Source organism: Perca flavescens, chromosome 13, assembly GCF_004354835.1.
Source record: "Perca flavescens isolate YP-PL-M2 chromosome 13, PFLA_1.0, whole genome shotgun sequence".
Lineage (NCBI taxonomy): Eukaryota > Metazoa > Chordata > Actinopteri > Perciformes > Percidae > Perca > Perca flavescens.
The window spans coordinates 2,781,907-2,806,392 of record NC_041343.1 but is presented as its reverse complement, the minus strand read 5'-3'; the positions used below and the strand labels follow the sequence as shown (position 1 = coordinate 2,806,392).

At 40.1% G+C, this 24,486-nt stretch overlaps 1 protein-coding gene across 2 annotated transcripts in view; it reads right to left on the bottom strand.

Moving 5' to 3' along the window:
- The window catches only part of LOC114566354 (disks large homolog 2), a 44,600-nt gene that overhangs the window by 3,958 nt on the left and 16,156 nt on the right, over nt 1–24,486 (bottom strand). The window contains exons 7-14 of one of the 2 annotated variants that reach the window (XM_028594737.1): nt 21,328–21,484; nt 19,188–19,290; nt 12,772–12,886; nt 12,131–12,307; nt 9,578–9,653; nt 7,382–7,478; nt 4,811–4,861; nt 3,725–3,826 (exon numbers count right to left, since the gene is read on the bottom strand). In XM_028594737.1, the coding sequence (XP_028450538.1) occupies nt 3,725–3,826; nt 4,811–4,861; nt 7,382–7,478; nt 9,578–9,653; nt 12,131–12,307; nt 12,772–12,886; nt 19,188–19,290; nt 21,328–21,484 (878 nt within the window). Of the gene's footprint in view, nt 1–3,724; nt 3,827–4,810; nt 4,862–7,381; nt 7,479–9,577; nt 9,654–12,130; nt 12,308–12,771; nt 12,887–14,262; nt 14,345–19,187; nt 19,291–21,327; nt 21,485–24,486 lie in introns of those variants that run through there. The other variant, XM_028594738.1, reaches the window with a different exon arrangement.

The following is a 24,486-nucleotide window of genomic DNA, read 5'->3' as shown; positions in this document are numbered from 1 at the left end:
ATTAAATCCAAAAATGACCCCAATGCGTCATCAGCTATGAAGGAAACATGCTAAGTTGAAATACTATCTTTTCTGACAACAATGCAAATGCCAGTATTTTCTCCTTTTGAAATATCCGGAATTTCTGTTTGTGTTTTGGCCTGTGTGTTGTTATCAACTGCCCAGTTTGACAGCCAGGCCGGGTTGCCAGATATATCTGTAAAAACCAAGCCCCCAGGAACAGAGCCATGTCTTAAAGCAACCACGGGCTTAGCAGATAACGGTGGAATTGCACCCCTCTGGCCCAGATAGACTTTTCCCATAGACTTTGCATGGCGACAGAAACTTTTATATTTTAGTGGATCATTTTTCTTGGGGTACATCAAATTACCAGCCCGAACACTTAAAGGGTCCTTGTTTATAACGTCACATTTTTTAAATTTTTAACATTCACTAGTAGCCGAATCCAGAGATATTAAACTACACTTTATTAAACGACATTTTATGTCATTTCAACATTCGTGCACTCACATTAAATATATATAGAGTACTCAAGTTAGTTACTCGCAAAAACAATTGAGACAGTGGTGTGATGCCGACTGGTGCTGGCTAACGCCGCTAACATGCAATAACGGCTAACGTTAGCTAACGTTACCGGAGGACCAGGCAAGCGGGCCATGGCTGTTTATAACCACCGTGAAAGACTCATGACAGAAACCGCTAGTTTGACTTCCTCATAATGGAAATATGCAATTTAACTTGGGAAAAATCAACCGTTTAGCCTGTTTAGTGGCTGTAGCCGACCAACGGTGAGTAATTTAAATATATTTTTTAGATTTAGATTTTTATAGGACAGCTGAAGACATGAAAGGGGAGAGAGAGTAGGAATGACATGCAGCAAAGGGCCACAGGTCGGAGTCGAACCCATGGCCACTGCGTCGAGGAGTAATCCTCTATATATGGGCGTGCGCCCTACCAGGTGAGCTACCCGGGCGCCCACAGTGAGTAATTAAAGTAAGTAAAAAACCAAGAAAGCGTGTCTGTCAGTTGGGTAGAGAGGACCGCGAGGTCGGAGTGTTTTTAGCAGTTCTTCAGTAATTTTAGGCCGAGGAAGTGTGTCTGTCAGTGTGGTAAAGAGCTCTGCGTGACCACGGGCTTTTATGACTATGAGACTAGCGTCTAGCAACATTGTTGGGGATGCTGCGGTCTCAGCCTGGCAACCTCCGTGAACTTCGAGTCTAAGGGAGGAGGGGGCGGGGGAGACGACTCTCTCCAGTATTTAGAATTTGGACTGCAGTAAATATTTTAAACACTAGCTGTCAGTATTACATATTGCACCTTTAACTACATAATACATGAAAGACAAGGGGGTGGATTATCCACTTATCTGCTACAAAAACTGTAATGTTCTTAGAGCTTTAGCAAATAAAGAATTCCTAATTGTACAGTGTTAACATACAATGTGCTAGAAAAGTTTCAGCAAATTTCCCTGGATATCTTTAAAGAGAAGAATAAAGCTGATAATTAATTGTTCTGCAAAGGTAGAAAGTGCACTATTATCTGATGAAACAAATAAATAACACCAGTGACCATTATTCTACACAGACAGGGATTCCTAAAGGATAAAAGGAGTGTAGGTATTTAGGGGGAGAAATTAGTTCAAGACTCACTTTCTAAACAAAGGATGGATGGAAGAATGAACTCAGCGTATCCACTCACTTACCTTGGTGCCCTGAACTGTTAGCAGCTTTATATGGTTTGAAAGGTACATTGAAATAAAAGAGATGAGTAAATCAAAACATGCAAAACAAAAACTGCTTTGGCTTATGAAGGACACATTACATGCAGAGAGGAGTGAGGTGTTTTGTTAGGATGAGTCAAAGTGGAGTTACATGTTTGAACTGGGATCACACACACACGCACACACACATACACACACACAAATCAGTACTTAAGCAGTATCTTAAGCTGATACTACACTATGGCAGCGTTACATGTAGTTTCATGAGCTGCTTTCTCTTACAAAATATTTAAAAAAACATTTACATCCACAGTGAACCAAAAACAGTACCATTCAATTCATGGTGTTAGAGAAAAAGGTTCCAGCGATAAATAAGTGGCGTTCAAAAATGTCTTCCTTTGCACTGTGTGTGTGTGTGTGTGTGTGTGTGTGTGTGTGTGTGAAAGCTGGCGGTAATGAGACTGAAAAGGTTGGTCTGATTAATTATTCATTAATAATGATCCGTGTGGACTTCAGCTTCTGAAATCACCAAACCTCACAGTTTAACAGTGTATCTGTCAAATTTCAGTTCACCTTTGAGAGCCTCAAGCTGCTGTCCGAAATCTGAGGAGAAACACTCCATCCATCAGCTGAGAATGAGAAAACGTGTCCACTACACTGTCTAAAAATCTCATTTCATAGTTGGCTTATTCATTCTGATTCAAAAAGCCTAAATGTGAAATGTTGTGTTGATTATACCTAATATATTGCATGAAGTTGGCAGGAGATTTTATATTTTCTTCAATTTTCCAATATATTCATAACACATCCACCCCGAAACACTGGAAAAAAGGAGCACTAGTGGACTTTATCGTTTATTTCAAGCTTTGTAATATTAATATAACATCCATGTCAGGACTTATCTGACATATCTGATTGGATAACAATATTTTTTTTAAATGTTTCTAAAGTAACTTATGATTGTAGCTAATAAACAGTGACACACACTGTGAAACGAGAGGCCTATATCTGTGAACACATTGGTAGTTTACACCTGTTTCACTCTTTAGATCAGGCATGTCCAAAGTCTGGCCCGGGGGCCGATCACGGCCTGCGGCCAGATTTCATATGGCCCGCAGCCTCGGTTTGTGAAAGACAAGAGCAAGAGTCATATGTTGTAAGCTTAAATGTTAACAAACTTTGCATTATGCATAATAAGTCATGTTTAAAATAAACATGAGGTTAAGATATTTATCAACTTCAAGTTATATATAGTATGTTCGGTTATCGGACTACAGATGTAAAAGTAAGGCAGAATTATTTTTTTTAGTTGATTTGGTTACGTTGCCATTTAAAAAAAGAAGATAATTGTGACAATGAAAATAAAAATTGTAATAGATCAGTGCATTTGTAGATAACTTTTATTGTTAAAAAGAATTTCAGAAGGGACCGTTGGCCCCTGGGCATCTTCCCATTATCAAATCTGAAACTACTTACATTTTTTGGACAGAATGGCTTTAGGTGCAACTATAGCTGTCATTAGTTTTAATAAGGAGGTGCAAGGGAGATTTTTCAATTTGATTTGAATGTGGCATGGAAAATTCATGTCACCATGAAAACCAATTCATTCAGGTATTAAAGATGTTAATAACTGAAATGTTTTGATTTAATGATAACACAGTAAAGGCATACTTTGTGAAATGCATATATTGTATTTCACTTTATTACTATTTTCGATTTGTTTTATTTCGGCATTTTAAATCTTCCGTAGGCCAAAAGCCATCAATGATCCAAAGTGAAATATGCAGTACAACACTGATGGGATGAGTGGGAGACATCACGCTGACATCACAGCAGATATGATCATGGTCATGAAGGAGCAGGTTAACACATCAGACAATGATTTCACCAATTCTACTCATTGTGAGTATCACATCGTGCCATGCTACATGATGTGATAGCATGAACACAAGCTTTAATTTCACATATTTTTGTTTCACAGCTCTATTCCCATTAACTACTTACGTGGCACACAAGAGCCAAACTTGTCTGGGAATTCTGATATCAGATCATCATTGATTCTGTCCTTCATCGGTCCCAGGATTATGATGGGTCTGGCATAATTAACTGGAAGGAAAAAACAAAGACTGACTGCATTTCCTAAACATTGCTTTAATAGACAACACCTGAGCAACATTGACTGTTTGTTACGCATGAAAGTAAATCTTATTCCATCTTTCTCTGTGTTGTGTTCAGGGGATCTTTAGTTCTTGTTTCTCTGCAAAGATGCATTACAAGATATGTGTAAATATACATATAATGGAAATATGAAAACAAGTATGGGTAGCCAAATATGGACAATAATGGACCAAAGCCAGTGACATTCCTGCAGAGTATTGGTTCCAGTACACAGCAACATGGGTGATAAAAGCAAACTACAAACAGCTAGTTCATATAAATCACTATCTATTATGTTTAAATGTACTATACTACAGTATCCTGCAAACTCTTCAGAAACCTTCAATGCAAAGCTACCGTAACATGAGGGTGACAATCGCATGAACTTTCCTCTGCTGATGTCTTCTGGGTAACATTGTGCTACAGTATTTGACAGCTGGCAACAGTTGCCGTGGTGCTGTGAGAGCATTCAAATTCCTAATGTGAGGTTGTAATTCTGATCTTTCACTGAAGTGGTGTAGTTGCTGGAAAATCCAGTTATTTACAGAGATACACTACATCTGTCTAACAAAGTGACACGGCTAATACTATATTTATATACTATATTTATATCCTAACATTATTAAGGATAATGTTGATCAGATATGCTCTTTTCATTGTCGTTGTCTTCACTAAATGCAGCCTTGTAGTCATTTCCATATAATCAAGTATGTCACAGCCTCTCTCTCAAAATAAACACTTCATATGAACAGATCTGTTCCAGAGCATCACATGAGCAGAGCCATGCCCCCAAACTAAAATGCATTTTGCTGGAATAACTGGTTGAAACTGTGATGTGAGAGTCCTGACTGACAGTGAGCAGCGGATTAACACACTGTGGTTCACATGTTGAGGGCCAGCTTTGATGACACATTTAAAGAAGTGACAACTTACTTTCTTGCCGCATCACAGGTTCATATGAGAGAATCACATCCTCTTGACTCCCTGGGGGGAGGGAAGGGGGGGGGGTTACATAGTACAACATGTTATTATATCTTTAAACAAATACTCATTACTGACAACAACATGCCATATTTGGCCAAAAGCCACAAGCACGGCAGCATATGTCAAAGAACATGTCACTGTTAGTTTTGGTCTGTCCTGCTAATGATCTACAGTATATAAAAGTCAACTTGTGGCCCTGGTGACATACAAAACGCATCTATACAGCTCTTGCTAAATAAATTATTCACATAATAATCTGTCATTTCAAATAGAACCAAAGAATTCTAAACTTTTAAATGAATTCGCTTTGATATTTTGACCTCAAGTTTAGTATCTGCCACTTCTCCAGCTTCCCAACTGAATACATTCAGGAGCTCAGGAAACTTGATACAATATGGCATAAAACTTCATATTTAAAGACACCTGGCTAGTGTCACAGTGTAACAGTTACCTGATGTGTTTGTAACTTCACGTACATGCATTTAGCAAACCATTTGAGTTTTTGTTGGATAAGTGCGATGCTCTACCTCCACTCATGATGTTGTTAATTGCAGTTCATATGCTTTCAATGAGAAATATTAGGTTATTTGAAAAGCACTTTAAAAAAACTTTTTCTCACTCTGCATCAAACAAGACATAAAATAAAAATATTTAACCTGAAATAACCGTGATTTAGTGGGTAAGGGCTCCTGATTCCAAATGAATCTGTTCACTGAAATCAGTATGACAGTATAAGCCTGTATCCCAAATGACTGAGACGTTTACTGAACACATTACAAATAACTTACAAAACCAACAGACGTTATTATGACGTGCTCCGAAACTCGGCTTCAAACGAACATGCTCACATGCAAAGACAAAAACACTTTAGTTGTTTATGCCAGTGTCATGCAAACATGCATGAAGCATTATCAACATGTTAGGAAAGGTGTCAGTAAGGGGTGCAATTATAAAAGAAATGTTAAGTCTGCTCAGCATGCCAGTATAGGTTTGGGTGGCTCCAGTACATGATAATCCTGCAGCTGGCCTGCAGTAACAGTGCTGCTTCACCCAGACACACACCTTTCAATTCTATTGTATTTATAGTATCAAATCATAACACGAGTTATCTCAAGACACTTTACAGATAGAGTAGGTCTAGACCACACTCCCACCACCGTGGCGACACACACAATGTTTGGGACCATGGGTCAGCCATATATACAAGAGCAGAAATGGACATGACTTAATACCATACACCACTGTCCGAGGTTTCTGCCTAAAAGGAAGTTTTTCCTCACCACTGTCAATAAAAAATAAAAATAAAAATGCTTTCTCATTGAAATTGTTGGGTCTTTGTAAATTATAGAGTGTGGTCTAGACCTACTCTATCTGTAAAGTGTCCTGAGATAACTCTTGTTATGATTTGTTACTATAAATAAAATTGAATTAAATTGAAATTGAAAATAACACAGACGGACAGGTTGTTATCATACTATATAAAGCTGGAAGAAAATCTAACTTCAATCAGCCACTTTTAAGTGTATTCATTATAATAATAATAAAACAAATCATCTTATCCTCTTCTGACTAGATGTAAATTAATGTCTGAGTCAAAAGATCAATCCTGGTTCACAAAGAGAAAAAAGGAGGTAAATCCATAAGAACATTCATTTCTTGTGATTATTATATTTAAAACAATATTTTGTAAGCCTTTATGTCAGCCCTTGTGACAAGCTATTTGACTTGGGAAGTAGCACCTTTACCATAAAACAGACCCAACAGAGGAGACAAAACCCTAAATGCCTTCCACATCTTGATTTTAGTGAACCTGCCGATGTTACACTGCAAACTGAGAAGCAACACTAATCCAACAAACGCAGCATGCAACAGTGCAGGCAAGAGGAACACGTTCAAACAGGACACGTGACCAGGAGGGCCTTCCTGTGGGGGGGTCGTAGGAAACAGAGATGAGGAATCATTCCTGGACCAACTTACTGAACGTCTTTGTCCCATACCCATCATCACCTATCCCCAGGATGTCCTATTGGCCGTCCAAAGAGAGCCAGAACAGAAGAAAGAGAGGAGGAAGGACAGCCGCAACGTAAGCAAAAGATTGGAGGCAGTGACAGGAAGGAGGTGCAGACCCACAGATCTGCCTCTGTCCCGACACTAAACAGCCAGCAGGGGGGGCCAGTCACATGCTAACATGTAGCCTGGTTGAAACTGAGCCTGAATTATCTCTGAAGGGAAACTGGGTCGTACAATATCACCATATGGGGACGTGTCACAGGGAAAATGAACAGCATTGACTTGGCTTCTCTCCTGCTGACTGATCAGCATCTGAGCCAGAACGTCTCTGACTGGGGTCCAACACAAAGAGAAAGAAAACAAAGACGACAGGAAATGATGATGAGAGGAAGCTTTAAAGGCCTCCTTGAAGAGTCTATCCCTGAAGTCCACCTGTGTGTCCCCTACCAGCCCTACAAGCTACACTGACTCTCCGCATGGAAGTACACGTGTGTCTGTGGGCTTACTTACGGTCTGAATCACTGCCATCCTGCTCACCCTCTTTGTTCTTGTAGAATGGGAACTTTCGTGTGAAGATGAAATTCTTTTTACGTTTGTCATAGAATGACTGTGAAGGGAGAGAAAGCATGGGAGCAAACAGGTGTATCTGTCACGTTCATGCACACAAAACAACTGCTTGCAAAAAGTGGGACGTCAAGAAGTTCTCACGGTGAAAACTGAATATCTGTTCCTCCCAGATTGGTTTCACTCTAATACTGGGACTAATAAAATGTACATTTTTGATCCAAGTAGATTAAAGTTGTTTAAAACCCTCATTATAATGACGATGTGTTCTATTTCCAGTTAGAAAATCATTTTAAAGCTGAAACAAAACCAACAATAATCACCAGCAATTTCAATAAAAGACATGCTGGTGCCAGCTGCTAAAATGTGAGGAATTGCTGCTTTTCTCTGATTTATATGCAATGTAATAACATTGGGTTTTGGACTACTGATCTGACAAAAGGAACTGATGTAGCTGACATATTATGAACTGAAGAATTAATTAAAATAAAAGATTAGGATGAAAGATTAGTCAGAAGTGAAAATAACCGTTATATGCATCCCTAAAGAATTTGATATACAATATCTAAATAGATACTTTTCTCCTCCTAAGCAAAGATTGACTTACTGTAAATAAAGGCATGAGATTGGTTTCATCATCTTATGATTTAAGTGTAGCTAATTAAAGTAGCTAATAAAACAAAATAATATAAATGTATCCATCACAAATCAAAAAGTATTAAAAGTAAAAGTACTTAATGCACAAAAATCCTCACATTTTAGAAACTGGAAACGATCCAGTTCTGTCAACCAACTAAGTGTTTAATCATCTAATCATTTCAGCTCTACTTGCAGGCCTGTATATTGTTGCGTAGTTTAAGTTATAATGAAGCATTATACTTTATAAACTACATGGGTTTTGAGTGCAGAAAATCTTAATGTGTAAAGTAACTAGTAACTAAAGCTGTAACAGATGAATGTAATGGAGTAAAAAGTCCAATATTTCTCTCTGAAATGTAGCGGAATAGAAGTAGAAAGTTGCATGAAAAGAAAAGACTCAAGTAAAGTACAAGTACCTCAACATTAGTACTTAAGTACAGTACTGGAGTAAATGTACTTAGTTGCATTCCACCACTGGGAATGATACTGTAGCTCAGAGTACTTCTTGATGTGCCACAGTTGCATCAGAGACATTTAAAGTAAAAGCAAGGTGTTACTGAGATCATGCTTTGAGAGAGTAACATAACTGTGGTTTGGACATAGAAAAGACACAAAAAAACATGCAGTGATGGAAAGAAAAGATGGAACGGAAGAGGATGAGGCTTCAAATAATGAATATATGTCTACATTATCATTTGAAGACAAAACACCGCTGCTGATGACTAATATTCACCCAGCTACAGTTCTGAGGGCTCCATGTGGTCTCATGCTCGAGTGCAGTAAAGGCACAAACTTCAGACATTTGCCTCTAAAGTTCATGTTTGTTACTTACTAAACATCTTGGCTATACAGTAGATGTGTTGGAAGGTGAACAGTTTACACCTGCTTGTGGTTTTTAACCTAAAAGCTGATAAAATATACTTGTATTTTAATATAGTTGTATACATGAAATATATGTTAAAAGTGAAACATGAACTTAAAAACTTAAGTATAAAATGTACTGGAGCAGAAAGTTTGACAATTTCCAGGTCAAAATCAATAACAGATAATCCAACTCTTATATTGCTTTTTTTTTCCTTTTACAGGGGCCGTATTAAACAGACACCGACTCATTTAGCTGTCATAAATAAGCATACATTAACACTAGAAATTTGTTGTTTTTGGTCATTGCGTGATTTTTCGAAAAATGGTTTCTTTGATGGAAGCGTAGATGAAGAAACACATATACATGATGACACCAGCTGATCTAATGAATCAGTGAAATATATCTAACTTGTCAGACTAAGCTAAGACTAAGGCAGGGACATCAAACTGCAGTGAGAACCAAGTACCAACATCTGACAATGCAAATGATGACGCAGTTACTCTACGTTTGGTTACACAGGAAGCCATACAGTCACTGTGAAGATTTCAAGATGAAGTTATATCTGAGCGACACCATACATCGTCATATCACTGTGGTAATATAAAGTGCCACTTTGCAGACCTCAGACAGGTACTTACCCCTTTTGAATCAAATGACCCTGGCTTGGCATTGAACTTCACAGTCTTTAGACGTGCTCGCTCTTTCCTTTCCACCCTGCCAAGCAAAAAAAAAAAAAAAAAAAAGCCATGTCAGCCGTTAACCACGGAGACACGCTGACACCACGCTGAACTGCATAAGGTTCTGGAAACTCTGGGTGAGGACAAGTCTCAAACACTAGTACTCTAGTCTGTGGATGAATAACAATATGATGTCAATGAGCTGTCTAATAAAATATGTGTTTGCATGTATGTACTGGGTTCATCTTTAACACAGGTGTGTGGAATTAGACTGCGCATTGATTTGGTTCATTGTGTGTCAAGACATCTTAATGAAGGCAAGTGTGCATTGGTGTATTAATGGACCAGCCAACACACCCTTGATGGTGTGTGTCCATTGTCAGCGCCATTTTCCCTACTTCCCATTCATATCTATGGGAGCAGCCGTGCAATGCATTCTGGTAGCGTCGCAGGGACTTTGGAGAAGCGGGGCGTCGAGTTGCCCGCTCCTTATTTGCATAAAGTTGAATCCAGCCAACTTTATGCAAATGAGGAGCGGCCGGCTCGGCTCGCCGCTTCTCAAAAGCTGACAAAAATCTTTTAAACTGACCTTTGTTGATCTGAAATGAATACACAACTGCATAGCCCATTTCTTGCATAAAATGTTTTCAGAAACATGTTTCGGTGAACTATTTTCGTAAAATACGAGATTGTATTCCGAATGAGCCGCCATTATGGTACGTTTTGTAATTTGGGAGCAGCCAGCCCCACGTGACTGGTTAGTCCAATCAGCTGCAGCCATCGTGGCTGTAGGAGGGTGTAAACTGTTTATTTGCTTGTCAGTGGTCAGTGAAGAGAAACTGGTGGCAAGCTCACTAGCGTGCAATGCTGGGAAGTGGGGCGATCCCATTCGTGAAAACAACGCCTATATGGACACATACCATAAGGCGTGTTCACACCAAATGGCGCATGGTGCGACGCGAATATTTTATTTGGCCTTTGTATGAACGAGCTATTATACCTAAACGACGGAATAGGGCGATCGCTTATGACTCCAAAACAACATGACTGTGCTGTATTAACGTTGTGAAACAGCCACACGGTAACCATTTAACACGTGACCGAGGTGGCAGTTTTAATTACGTGACAGTAACATGTGACTGTTCTAAGTTTAGGTTACAAAAAAACTTGATTATGGTTATGAAAACATCATGGATTGGCTTAAAATGAGTCATGGATGTAACTATGTTACGGATTTATGTCACAAATTTGGTTAATTTAAAAAGTCACTGTTGACATTTGGTTTCACACGGTACATAATCTCTGGTCTCCTGGGTGAAAGTCTGTGTTTGTTTGACCCATCCACCACCTTATGCAGAGTTTTGCGCTCAAATACTATGCTACCATACGCCCTGTTTGGGACTGACTCGGTTGGGTGGTATGGGCAGGAATTCAATAACAAGGCTCCACCGCCTGGTCAGTACTGCGATCTACTACAGACTCTTTATCCAAAATTACAAGATGGCAGCGTCCGTATCCGGGATATTTTGCCTTCACTCTACAAGTGGAGACCATAGACAGTATATAATGGACCAATAGACCCCGTGTCTCTGGACAGAGACCAGTGAAGGCTATTAGAAGCACTTTTCCGGTGATGGCCAGCTTTACTGCGCAGCCTCCAACTGAGAGAATGTGACGTGAGCAACGTGTCTGAAAGTTGTAAGTCTTCTGGTAGCTGTGCCAAGAGAAATCTCAATCATTCCCAATCTTACAGATACGGAGACTGTAGTTGTATGTAAGGAGATAACATGGGCACAGGCTAATTATAGCTAACTAACATGCTGGTTAACATTACTAATTAAACCTAAACAGCTCATGTAAGTCGAAACTGCCTGCGAGCTTCTCCTGTACTATACGGTAATTCCTCTACTGTGCGACAGTAAGTCACTTGGTTATGACACAATCGTTAGCTTATATTTACAAAAGCGTCTGCTACGGAGCCATAACGTGAGGTACAAGGTAATGAAGCCTTTTATACATTGTCGTGTTTCTTTGGAACTAAACAACGGACAAATAGAGTCTTTAAACATTTCTGATGTAAAGTTATTCGCAGTCAAGTGACGTAAAAAAAAAAATGTCGGTCAGCGGAATGCTAACAGGAGGTGATGGCCAGTTAGCAACAAAATGGCGCCATAGATGGCTCGAGTTCTGAAGCGAAGCTTACCCCCTTGGTGGAGACGCGTCGTCCATCTTTATACACAGTCTATAAGTGGTATAAGCTGCTTGCTGGGTGAGGGCAGTATCTACCAGCCCTTATTTAGTGATGGACTTTTTATTTTTAGTTATCCAAGCGGAATTGTCCATTACATTACATTATGCAAGTTTGCCAGATCAGGTAGTGGATCTGTAGTTCGAATGAACTGGACAATCTAATGTAATGGACAATTCCGCTTCCAACCTATAGGGGGACCGAATTCTCATCGACAGGCTTCTAGAATTTCCTCACCCAGAGACTGATTTCTATCCACTGCTTACCGTCTCTTGCTGGGGATGACACCCATTTCCTCACTGTCCCCATGTGGGGTGACACGGCGGGCCTGCCACCACTCATCATCTGAGGCGTTGATGACGTGGAGGATGTCCCCATACCTGAAGCTAAGCCCTTGGCTGGGGAGGCCGCTGTCCTTTGACCTCTCATAGTCAAACAGTGCCCTGTTCAGTAGAAGATATCAGGATCAGTATTACAAATGCACAGAATTCCTGCATTATTTTTCCACTTTTCTCCATGTGAGGTCTTTTCTAATTGAGCAGTGAGACACTAGAAGCACAGCGTTACCAGGTCAGAGAGAATAGTGACTGTTGGTCCATGGGGGTTGCTATAATAAGAAACATTCCTCTGTTTCAGTCACAGATCTCAAACCTGGTTTAACATGTAAGTGTGCGTACAATCGTTACATTAAATTCAGTCCACACATGGTCACATCTGCTCAGTCATCTGTGTGGTAAGTAAACACAACCCTTTTAAAAGACACTATTCATATACTTGTACCACGTTGCCTGGAATAAATCAGTGCAGATATCACATCCAAGAAATTTGGGGCATGGAATGGACAGCTTTTTCCCCCTGAATTTAGCTTGAACATTCAAAAATAGAGTGAAATCCTAAAAAGACCAACCTCACATAGAGCGATCTCTTCTGATTGGTTCGCAGGGATCCTGAGGCAGAGCTCATGCTGTGGTTCATCATCTGTTCCCGCAGGTCATGGATTTTGGCCTCAAAACGCCCGTACTCTGCAAGACAAGATTAAAAGTCAGCCCAATGATGCTACTAAAATTAAAAGTGTCCCATATTAAGTGATTTATTTGAAACCTTGATCTTTCTGACGACAATAGAATTAACGGAGCTGATAATAAAGGAAGGAAGTGTGTTCAAGAGGAATTTACACTCAAAATGTGATATTGTATATCATTTTTATGTGAGCTTAAAACAGTGCACTGGATGCACATTGCCCATTATTTAAGCACATGGATACATACAGTAGATATACTCTATATATATAGTCATATTTCAACACTGAGTTTCTTACACCTCTTAAAATAGTGTGTTCTAAGTTGGTGGCATGTAGTTTGCTACCAACCAATACTCTGTAGTACTAAAAGAACTCAAGCCTATGTTTCTGTTTCACATAGTCTAAAGGAGACCAGTGGTGTCAGTGTATTTTACACTGTCTACATCTACATTATATTTCTCCATAAATAAATGCCAAACTGTATGTAATGAACAGCTTTTTGACTTTCATTTGTTGGAATAACTCTTAACCTTGCAAGTGACTGCAAGCCAAACTTCAGTGACATAAATTGATATTCAGACAAAAATTAAATAACAAACACCTTAACATATTAGGGGAATATGTACAGGGAATTGATATTAGACACCTTCGTGTTGCTGTATTCACAGAAGTCTACCATTAAACTGAGAATACAGGAACCTACACATGATTCATTTCTTTTGTTTACATCGATGCCCCAGCGTTTCCAGTCAGTAATGTCTGGAGCCATGAACTGAATTGCTCTTAGCAAAGTGAAAGAAGATGTCAGGATGTGGAAAGCCATCACTCTGTTGACAAGTAGGCTTGTCCTGACAGTGCGGTTACTATGAGGATGAAAAAGCTGATAACTGAATGCATGGCTGGCTAATCTGTCACTTTAAAAAATCAACCAGAGACTTGACATGTTCTGTCATGAACACAACCAACCACTGACTGCACAACCTGGATTTTAGAAATCAGGACAAGAAAAGATACACTGTAAATACAGCTTAAAATACTTAATATGTTGTAATTTCATTTTTCAGTGTTATAAAAAAAAAAACGCTACGATTGTCTACAGGCTGCCACACTTGTATGAAACTCTTCCATGCTTCCTCTGACACTGATGTGCTTCCTCACCATCCCATGAGTTAGGTTACTAAACAAGGCTGAGCCTATACATGTGAGCAATGGAAACTGAAACGAGGAGACCCTTTGATACTGGATAATCGTCCACAACAGAATGCAAAATCACAATCTAAGTTTAGAAATTTCTTAATTTTGGAAATTTCTATTTCCTTTAAACTAACCTCCCTGTTGTTTTTCTGCCCATCTTGCACTAAAATAGGTCTCACATACCTTTCTGCATGTTCACTTTGATGTTATATCCTCTACTGCTGTTGTCTCTTTCTTATATTTGTGTTCCCCTGGCGCTCCTCCTGTCTGTTCTCTGCACACAGTCCAACAGTGAGACTGGAGTCTCTCTCTCCTGGGGCTGCACAGCGGCAGTGCAGGGGCGGAGACAAGTGCAGACGGAAGCGCCAGACAAGAAGATGTGTTTGCTTTGTATGCTTGTTTGCTTTATCAATTGTTAGGTACATCTGATCATGCATAAATAACTTACATCATAAATCCAGAGCTAAGAGACACAATGACGTTTTTAGTTGTCCAATAATATGAGGAATGTACAGTGTTTTCGGGTAATAGATGGCATTTGGCTTTTACAGGTGTTCTTTGAGTTTTGTTTGGCTAAAGCCACTTTAACCGGACCTTCACATATAAACACGCTCCTAAGACTGTTCGGTGTATATCTGTGTGTGTGTGTGTGTGTGTGTGTGTGTATTGGGGGCATTTATGGCTTTTAATTGACAGGACAGCTTGAAGACAGAAAACATGAAAGGGGAGAGAGAGGGGGGACCACATGCATCAAAGGGCCGCAGGTCGGATTCAAACCCGGGCCTCTGCCAAGGACTCAGCATACGGGGCGCAGCCTGGGTGAGCTGGAGGTCACCCCATTCTGTTAAAATATTTAACTAAACTCATTACTGGTTATCTGGACTCAGACAAAACAGATGTCCTTGTAAATGGCCCTGAACATGTCTGTGTTCCTGTTTTTTCCTGTTAGCCTGTATCTGAAGTGCAACACAAATTCTGTTGCCAATTACTAATGAACACTAAACTCTTATCATGAGACACATAACATTTGCTTTAGTTCTTTTGAGAATGGTTATGTGTTAGTTACCCTGCAGACCTAGTGGTTTTTTGGAGTTTTTTTGATGAAAATTAGTTGAATGAGATGAATATCGAATCATTCATCACCAGGTACAGACTACACCGAGCTGCCGGTGATTTCGGCAGAGATTACGGTTAAGTTTAGGCAAGAAAAAGTGAGCATTAAGTGGCGACGAAAGTTAAGGCACCAAAACGACTAGTTAAGTTTAGATTGTGGTTTAGATTGAAACACTCCCAAGGAACACGCATTTCAAGTCTTTTGTTTTCCCCGGGAAGTAAACTCCGCTACCTGTCTTGAAAGTCCTGTGTGTTAATTGCAGTGCTTATCTTTTCGTAGCTTTTCTAATGTTTGGTGAGAACAGGCTGAAATATTGCACGTGAAAACTGTTTAAGTTCACATGTAACCCTGGTACTATACAGGGGGCACTATGCAGCACTGCATACAGTATAGTTTGGGATTTATTTGTCGAGGTATCTGTATGAGCTGTTAACGGCTGACCCCTCTGCCATTTATTTTTTTTGGGTTCACATCAATGACAACTTACATTTGTTAGAAAACAAATAGAGCAATGTTAATCTGGATCACAGTGGACACTGACTATCATCTACCTCTGTTGGAAAAAAGCTCCTAATGAAATCTGTTGACAGCTGAACTGAACATTAAAACAAAGGTGGAAATGAAACCAAATAAATACTCTATAGAGCCTAGAGACTAAGCTGTGATAAATGAGTAACTGTGTCTGCATGTACTAACCTCCTCAAAACACAGTATACTTAAAAAGAGCACATCATTTTAGTGACATTTCCAAAAGGGAAGAAGAAAGGACACTGTAAAAGGGTCATGGCCTGGGAGCACAGGAACAAAAGGTAAAGTCAGGAGGGTTTGAAAAGTGCATGTGCAGTGGAGGCGTGAGAGTCAAACAGGTTGGGAGAGGAAAGAATCAGGTGTGCTTCAGAGGGTGAAACGCTTGGTGTAGAGGAGTGAACAGATGTGATCACATTCACTCAGTGACTCTCACTGAATCATGCTAAAGCTCAGAGCAGCCACAGGTGCCAATGGCACAAACCTGGTGCAGGAGAGGGGGCCCGTCGCGGTGAGCATAGAGCAAGTTCTGATGGGTAAGAAGAGAAAGCAGTTGTTAGTCCCAGAGGTGTTTAGAGCCCAGTTAGTCCGCTGTAGGATGCCCCCTCAGATGGGAACAAGGCAACAAGTTCGATAAGTGAGATGGGAGCATTCGATAAAACGGATTTCTGAATCATCCCTTAACTAAGACTCCTGAGGCCTATATTACCAAACAAGGTCAACATGCCTGGGATTTATTTCCATTACCCGGCTTCACCAAACATAACCCGCAGACCCGCACAAGGTGTGACACGACGGTGGTTATCAACTTGGTCAATAAACCCAGGTGTTCCCAATCTAGCGACGAGCGTGTTCACATAAAAGGTGCGGTGTTCGCACCATATGACCAATCGCAACCATGAGTCCACCAGAGCTGCATATTTTACAAGAAGAGCAAACGATATTCCTACAGAAATGTATAGAAGACAGACACGTAAAACAGGCAAAAAGCAATACAGTCGCTGCAGCTAAATCCAGGAAGGTGTTCAGTATAAGTTACCATGGCGATGTAACCCGGTAACATGTGACCCACCGTCGTGATACACAAAACTCTGCGTTGAACCTGAAGTTACCTCGGTAACCTCTAATCTTGCTTCGTAGTATAGGCCTCTGATTACAGAAGGCTTCAGATTGAACATGATGCCAAGTCACATAGCTCCACTACTGATCTTTGCCACTGAAGAGTCTCCTGTGAGATGGAGCAAAGTCAGTCCGAGCGGGATGTAACATTTTCATCAGCTCTCAAGATCTTTTTACAATAGGTCATGTTTGAGAAGCAAAAGCAAGGACATTCTCCAAAACAGTTGTTGCCAACAATTTTGACTGACTGATGTTAAAGCATTAATCAAGAAATGTATAAAGAACCTTGACTCCACAGACAAAGTTTTTGACTTCTTCAATGTTTTTGATCGGTTTTAGATCAAAGAGGAGGAAAGAACCTTGATGTAGAATCTTTTGAAGCAAACACCCACCACAGCTCTCGGTATAAGGGTCACACAGTTTGTGAGTTTGGCACCTCTGAGACATTGAGAGGTCTCTGGCCATGAGTCAGTGCCTCTACAGCCCTCGAGTAGATACTGCTGCTGTTGACCTTAATCACAGGAGGCATGTCACCAGTCAAAGCAGTCGGATCCACTACACGTTAACTTACAGAAGGTTGGCAGACAGTCTGCTAGATTTGAATTAGCATGAATGCCCTGCATGGGTTATTACAATTTACATGCTGATGCTACAGGACAAAGAAATCACAAACCAATTTAAGACAAATAGAATGTTGTTTGTTGAATCAGATTGTATCATTACTACTTTTTTTTTAAACCCTTTTGAGAAACTTTGTGTCAGTAGGAAAACTTTAAATGATTCAACATGTCTTGTCTTTGGAATTTTGGGAAAAGACCAAGGACTGGAATGTTTCAGAAATAATCCATTTAATGTATGGCACCTGCACTATTTTAAGATAAAGACATCATGGATTTGTCACTACACTGTACAACTCAATAAAAACTGCTTCCCATCGCCACCCATTCAACAAACTGGGGAAATATACAGAGCGAGGCTTAAGAACACTTTACTTTTTTTGGACACTTTCACTAAGACTCATGGAGCTCTTATTCTGAAGGTGAAATCTGACAGAAGAAGTTCAGTTACAGTGTCACCTTAACTCAAAACTCATCCACAAGGGAACCATACTTTCCTTGGTAGAATCCTCTGAGTCAAATCTCTGCTGTCATGTGTGGTGTAATAAATGGACAAAAGAAACTTTGGGAACTGAAAATGTCATACCAAAGATGAAATGAGAAGTGACCTTACAGTACATTGGTTCCCAGTTTCAGCTATGCGTTGGTACAATTGTCCGGCTAGCATCAAACTTGATGACAAGGGAAGACCTTTCTTGCTCTGAGCTGCCCCACAGGCAGAATTTTTCTCAGGCTAACCTCCACACCTCCACAGCTCAGGTGCAGATTGGTGAAGCTGTCACAACATGGAGGCAGATTAGGGATACTTCTGATTTAAATCCAGCTCTGTGTCATCTTTGTGTGGGCATTGTGTATAGATCAACGGTGCACATGGAGTGGAGCAGCAGAAGTCTGCTGAGATCCACCGGATGATACAGACCGCGTTGTTTTCTGTCATCCGGCCGATCTCGGCAGACCTCCGCTGGGAGCTCCGTGCACTGGCATCACGGAGGAAAGCCAAACACATTACATTACATGTCATTTAGCTGACGCTTTTATCCAAAGCGACTTCCAATTAAGTGCTTTCAACCTTGAAGGTGCAAACTGCAGACAAAAAGTAGTAAGTGCAAGTACATTAGCTTTAAATAAGCAAAACTACAAAGAGCCATATGAAAGTGCAGCTTTAAGAATATATATATATATATTTATTTTTTATTTTTAATCCGAGGTGCAGTCAGAAGAGATGTGTTTTTACCCGTAGTCGGAAGATGCATAGGCTTTAGGCCGTCCTTCACCTTCATCTAAACACAATGCCCACACAAAGGTGACATAGAGCTTGATTTAAATTGGTATAATATCTCTTCGAGTCACACTGCCTCTTACTTAGATGTTTAACTTTTAAATTAATGAAAATATTTTAAACATAAAGTCCACGTGAAGAACAGTTTTCCTGCAAGTTTGTGAGGGGCAGTATCCTAGAGTACAGTATGTAGTAATCACATTATTCTTGTAGGCTCTTGGCCAAGATCTGTGTATGGGCTGTCAATACTTGGAAGCATATGGCAGTGATGTGTGATTAAAGTTAGCAATGAAACAAGGTGAGCCATCACTTGGCCTGATTATAACCAAATCAGTCAGTGGATACAGGAGACCTACTTTAGCATTATCCTGGGTATGTTTGTGCTGTTTAGCAGGACATTTACACCACAGGGTTCCTGTGTTTTCACAGCAACGTGTTGTTTGTGCTGACTCACCTTCTGGTCTGTACTGGGCAATGATGGTGACCACCTGTCCGGCTCCTTTCAGTGCTGCTGCCGCTTGTTCATGTGTGGCTCCTCGTAGGTCAATACCATTTACCTGTGTGAACAACAAGGACAATTCCCAGGATTAATTTGGTGGAATTTCTGTTTTATTTTACACAGTACAATGACCTGCAACCCATATGAACACAATGCTATCTGTTATCTTACACCAGTGCAAATACATGGTATCCTTTGAATAAAGCGACACTATAGGTACATATTTATTTCACCATTTTAGTGCAAAGTTGTAATCTGACCAAATATCCATGGTTGAGGTGCAATGAATGGAGGTAGAAAATCAGTAGCGTAGATCTTTCTTTCACGGTTTGTCTCATATTTTTGCTGACAAAATTTGCCATAAAAATCTGTTTCCAAAAATATTCAAGAAACTTTTAAACTGTGTGATACCTTTGTGAAGGACCTGCAAACATTTTTGGAGAGGTGCGATGCATCTAAAAACTGTAACCCATTAATTCAAGATTTTTTTGGTGAAAATAATTCTTGGGACACTGGCTAAATCTTTTTTTCTCTGCGTCTTTCATTACAGTAGCATAGCAAGTGTTCAGCTTTCTCACATTATCACAAGAGCTGCTGCTGAAACCACATCATCTTCCTCACAATGTGAAGGGCAGGCTCAATTTAACACACATTAAAATGGTCATCTGTTTCTGTGTTATATCACTGATGATACAGTTTTACACTTATCTCTGACACACCTGTTCCTTCACAGTCCGTGTTCTGTGTTTCAGTGTTAGGGGAACAGACCAAAGAGCCCCAGGTGTTAAGTATAATATGAACTGGATATGAATACAGTGTGTACAGAGATAGAATAGTGTACAGTATGGTCAATAGATGGGGAGAGACAGAGGAAGTTATTGTTAGACTTCAAACCCAGGCCACTGTTGGAATATCATGTGCCTGCTTTCATCAAGGTAGAGCGAGCAGTGAGACAGTGCCATGTTGATTTACCATAACACTGCAATGCAATGAGTGTCATCTGTTGCACAGCGTGGCATTAGTGTGGGAGGCAAACTATAACAATTAACTATAATAAGGCAGAACAATCACTTCCTCCCAGCTACTGCCCACTGTGTAGTCAGCTCATCATCTCAGCAAGTGCATACATACATTAATTTTTATTATTTGGTTTCCGGCAGTCGTGAATACTGTGACCAAACAATGCAGGGTGGGTTGTAAAGCAGTGGTAGATGCTGACTAAATCAAGTGATTATTATCCCACAGTGTCAACACACAAAAGTCATTAATGTATTTATCCCTCAGATTATAGCTGCCCACATTAGGTGAAATATCACCACATCATCCTACAGTTTACATTGTAACATTGCTCAGAAGTGTGGAGCGCAGGTGCAATAATTCCAAGTGTGGAATTCTGTGTGGCATTGTGGTAGGGAATTACAAAAGCAGTTATTTTAGTCTACATGACATGTACATTACAGAAAGTAAAAGAAGACACCGTTTGGGAAAATGTAGACCTTACCCACCCTCATTTCCTTATTTAACAGGCCAACAACCGCTACTGTATGTTTGGCCTATAGGGTGAACAAGGCCTCAACCCAAGCACAAAGACCTGTGGTGATGTTTAAAGCTAAGAGGATTTAACAAGGTCTCAAAATGGGTTCTGAATGAGAAACCTAGGAATATAATCTGACTTCTGGAGCTCCAAGCATACCAAATATTTAAAAAGATCAGCATAAAATAAACATATTATTAGCTACCACAGACACTCTACAACTCGTTATATTGGAGAAATACTGCAGGGACGGGACAAAAAGTGTTTGGCCTTGAAAATGAATCTAGGCCAGTAGGACTATTACACTCTCTATTAATATGCTGGGAACACACAGGTTTAACAAGAGCCGACCATTTTAAAAGTAGATCTGTACTTGGAGTGAGCGAACCTTGTTTCCACACATCACACATTTCTCTAACATATGAACCAAAACTCCAAATCCAGATGTTGACGTATCAACAAATGACCCATGACATATAATTGTAATCACTTTTGGATGTTTCTAGCGTGGCTGTGTCTTGTATCTATAGAATCAGGCTGAGCTGTGTGTTGTGCACTCACCGATAAGATCTGGTCGCCTCGCCTCAGCTCTCCACTCAGGTCAGCGGGCCCTCCGGCCAGGATGAAGGAAACAAAGATACCCTCGCCGTCTTCACCGCCCACGATGTTGAAGCCCAGGCCTGTGGAGCCTTTGTGGAGCACAACCTTCCTGGGTTCCCTGTACAGACAGTTCAGATAGTACATCAGCTCGGGGGAGTCGGTGGGTTTCAGCATCTTCAGCTCGGGCAGAGGAGGACAGAGAGGTGGACAACAATCGCACGGTACGTCGACAAAAGCCTCAGTGATGCTTTGCTCAGGCAACGGAGCTCAAAGACTGCTGGAGCTCCACAGGGGGATGGTACTCTACTTAGGATATCTTGTCCCCAATCCAGTTCTGACGGAAAAGGAACCTTGTCACATGCTTTACACACACACTGGCTTGCTTTCTCTCTCTGTCTCTCTCACACACATGCACACACACTAGGATACACGCAAGAGACGTCTCCAAACATATACTGAAGCTCCTTATAGGGTTGAAGTAGCATTTTCAGGGTACTGACTCAAATATAGATCTACTTTAGGCCACAGACTCCAATTTTAATAAGATTTGGTTTAAGGCAGCCCATATGGAAACATGTTTGTTGTTTAGCACTGAATTAGTCCCCACAGTGTACACAGAGAGACAATGGGAGCAAGGAAACCTATTGGCTGATGACAGTAGTAGTTCTTCTGCATTGTCAAACAGGAATGATATCAAGCAGACTAAACACTGAAATCAAACTATGTAGCATTTAGCTTTTTTTGCCAAGTTCAGCAATGCCATCACGAATGTAAGCAGCATACTGTCATCTGCTGGTGAATGCAGACACTACATGATCCCATACTGTAATTGTGTGACTCCATGCTGAACTGTTAAAGGTTATGTATTGCTTTTGTAGTGTACCTGCCTTTTAAATACACACATATTTTGTGAAATTTGTAGTCTTGTAAATTTGTAATGTGGTTAAGTGATGTCTTTTATTTATTTTTCAGTATAAATTTTGTTAGACCTATTAGTGTTACTAAATTAAAGTCCTGTATAGTCTGGTAGTTTAGAATTTGTAACACTGATACTAGTGTAGAGTAATATTAAAAATACTCAGTGTTGCGGTGGCTGTGGCTCAAGTGGTAGAACGGTCGCCTACCAATCGGGAGGTTGGTGGTTTGATCCCTGGCCCTATAGTCTACATGTCAAAAGCGTTCTTGGGCAAGACACTGAACCCCAAATTGCGTTTAAATGTGTGCGAATGTTTATCTGATGAGCAGGTGGCACCTTATACGACAGCCTCGGCCACAATGTCTGAATGTATTTGAATGGTTCCTCTACTATGTTAAAGCGCTTTGTCGTTAAGATGTTGATTTTCAACTTGTTACAGGGTTCAATCAACTCCAGTGAGTGTAAAAATATTAACACTTTCAGAAGTGTAAAAGAGTAGACACATAGAATTTCACACTTATATTAACACTTTCACACAAATTTAAAACTCAGAGTTTTGGTTTTCTTTATGCTGGTGATTTTGCTGTGCAGAGCATGAAGAAGTTAAACACATCACAGTGTAGGCCATTTCTATGAGGCTTTTTAGAACAAAGCTGTTGAGTATATGCTTCATTTCCTTCTTGTTCTTCAGAGGTACCAACTACGTGTCCTCTGTGCTCCACCAATGGTTTCAGTACCCCATATAGTGCTTCACTGTCTACAGAGCCAGCCTCGTATTCACCATCTGAGTTTCTGGCTGAACAGAATATTTTGTACGAACGCATGATATTTTATGCTAAACTGTAACATATTTTGAGTTTGTGACAGCACCCTCTCTATGAATTCTAACCTTGAAAATTGGCAGAATAAAATCAGCTTTCAACAACAGGCTGATGTTCAGACATGTCTAATGGAGCCCAATCTTCCCTCTGCCGTTTTCAACCATGTTGCAACCCTGAAGTTTTATGCTAAAAACATCTTCTGATTACGCCGCAATGCAATGTTGATGCCCAAATGAATTGACATTTTGTCTAAGTTATAAATAGAGAAGAGTTTGCAGAAAGCTGCTGTGGAACAGATGAAGATATCAGTAATGCAAAGAGCGAGTGACTTACTGCGAAGAGAATTGTTTATGCTTCCTATATCATACCTAGAACAATGTCTGGGAATAAACCCAGTCTATGACCATTTATTGGAAAACAAACAATCAGTTTCTGGTGTGTTACTGTGGTTAACTTTCAGACAGGTTGCTTACGCCACATTTACGTAGTGCTTCTAATATCCTTCACTGGCCTCTGTTGAAAACAATTTTGTCCATTTCTTTAACTGTCTAACTGACATAAGGTGTGTTGCATGTGTTAACATGGACATCAAAACCTACAAAAACTGAAATCTCCACAGAGAGGAGAACCTCTCACTCTGCTTGGCTCAGTTTGATCAGTTTGGGGGGTTTAAGACAGTCAAGTTACTTTTATTTATATAGCCCAAATTCACAACTTTGCCTCAGAGCGCTTTACAATCTGAATATCATCCTTTGCCATGTGAAGGTTGGATGAATACTGGTGCCTCCTAGAGAAATCCCTGATTTGTAGGATGTAGAGGAAGGATGTTATATTTCTGTTTCAATTTTAGTACGTGACCCACAATTGTTGTCACTACAAAAAACATGTATGATAACTAGAGCTTTCAGTTTCCATCAAGTGAAACCCCTGTCCTGCAGACCAGGAACTGCATAGTTATTACATATTGGGCTGTTCAAGTAGGTGTCAGGTACTTTTATGTATGATTTTAACTGTTTGAATATCTTGAAAATCTTGCATGACAATATTTCTATTGTGTGACGTTGTGTCTATTTTGGATGGAACCAGCTGCAACATTAGTGAAAAACACGTTCAAGGAGACCTATCTGGCTTTTCCTTTTGTTCTTTCATATCTATAATGTTACAATGTTGGATGTTCATATTACAGTAAAACATGGCCAACGCTTCAAATAATGAGGTTAACGTGTGCAAAAGTGATCGCAAAAACCACAGACTTCAGAGTGTTCTGAACACACTGCTCCCAAATGCTTTTTCTACTCCCAGTTTAAGGTGACACGCACTGCCGGATTTCTTTGCTCCAGCCATGTTACTGCAGTGTTTTCATTACACACACCGCTATACAGT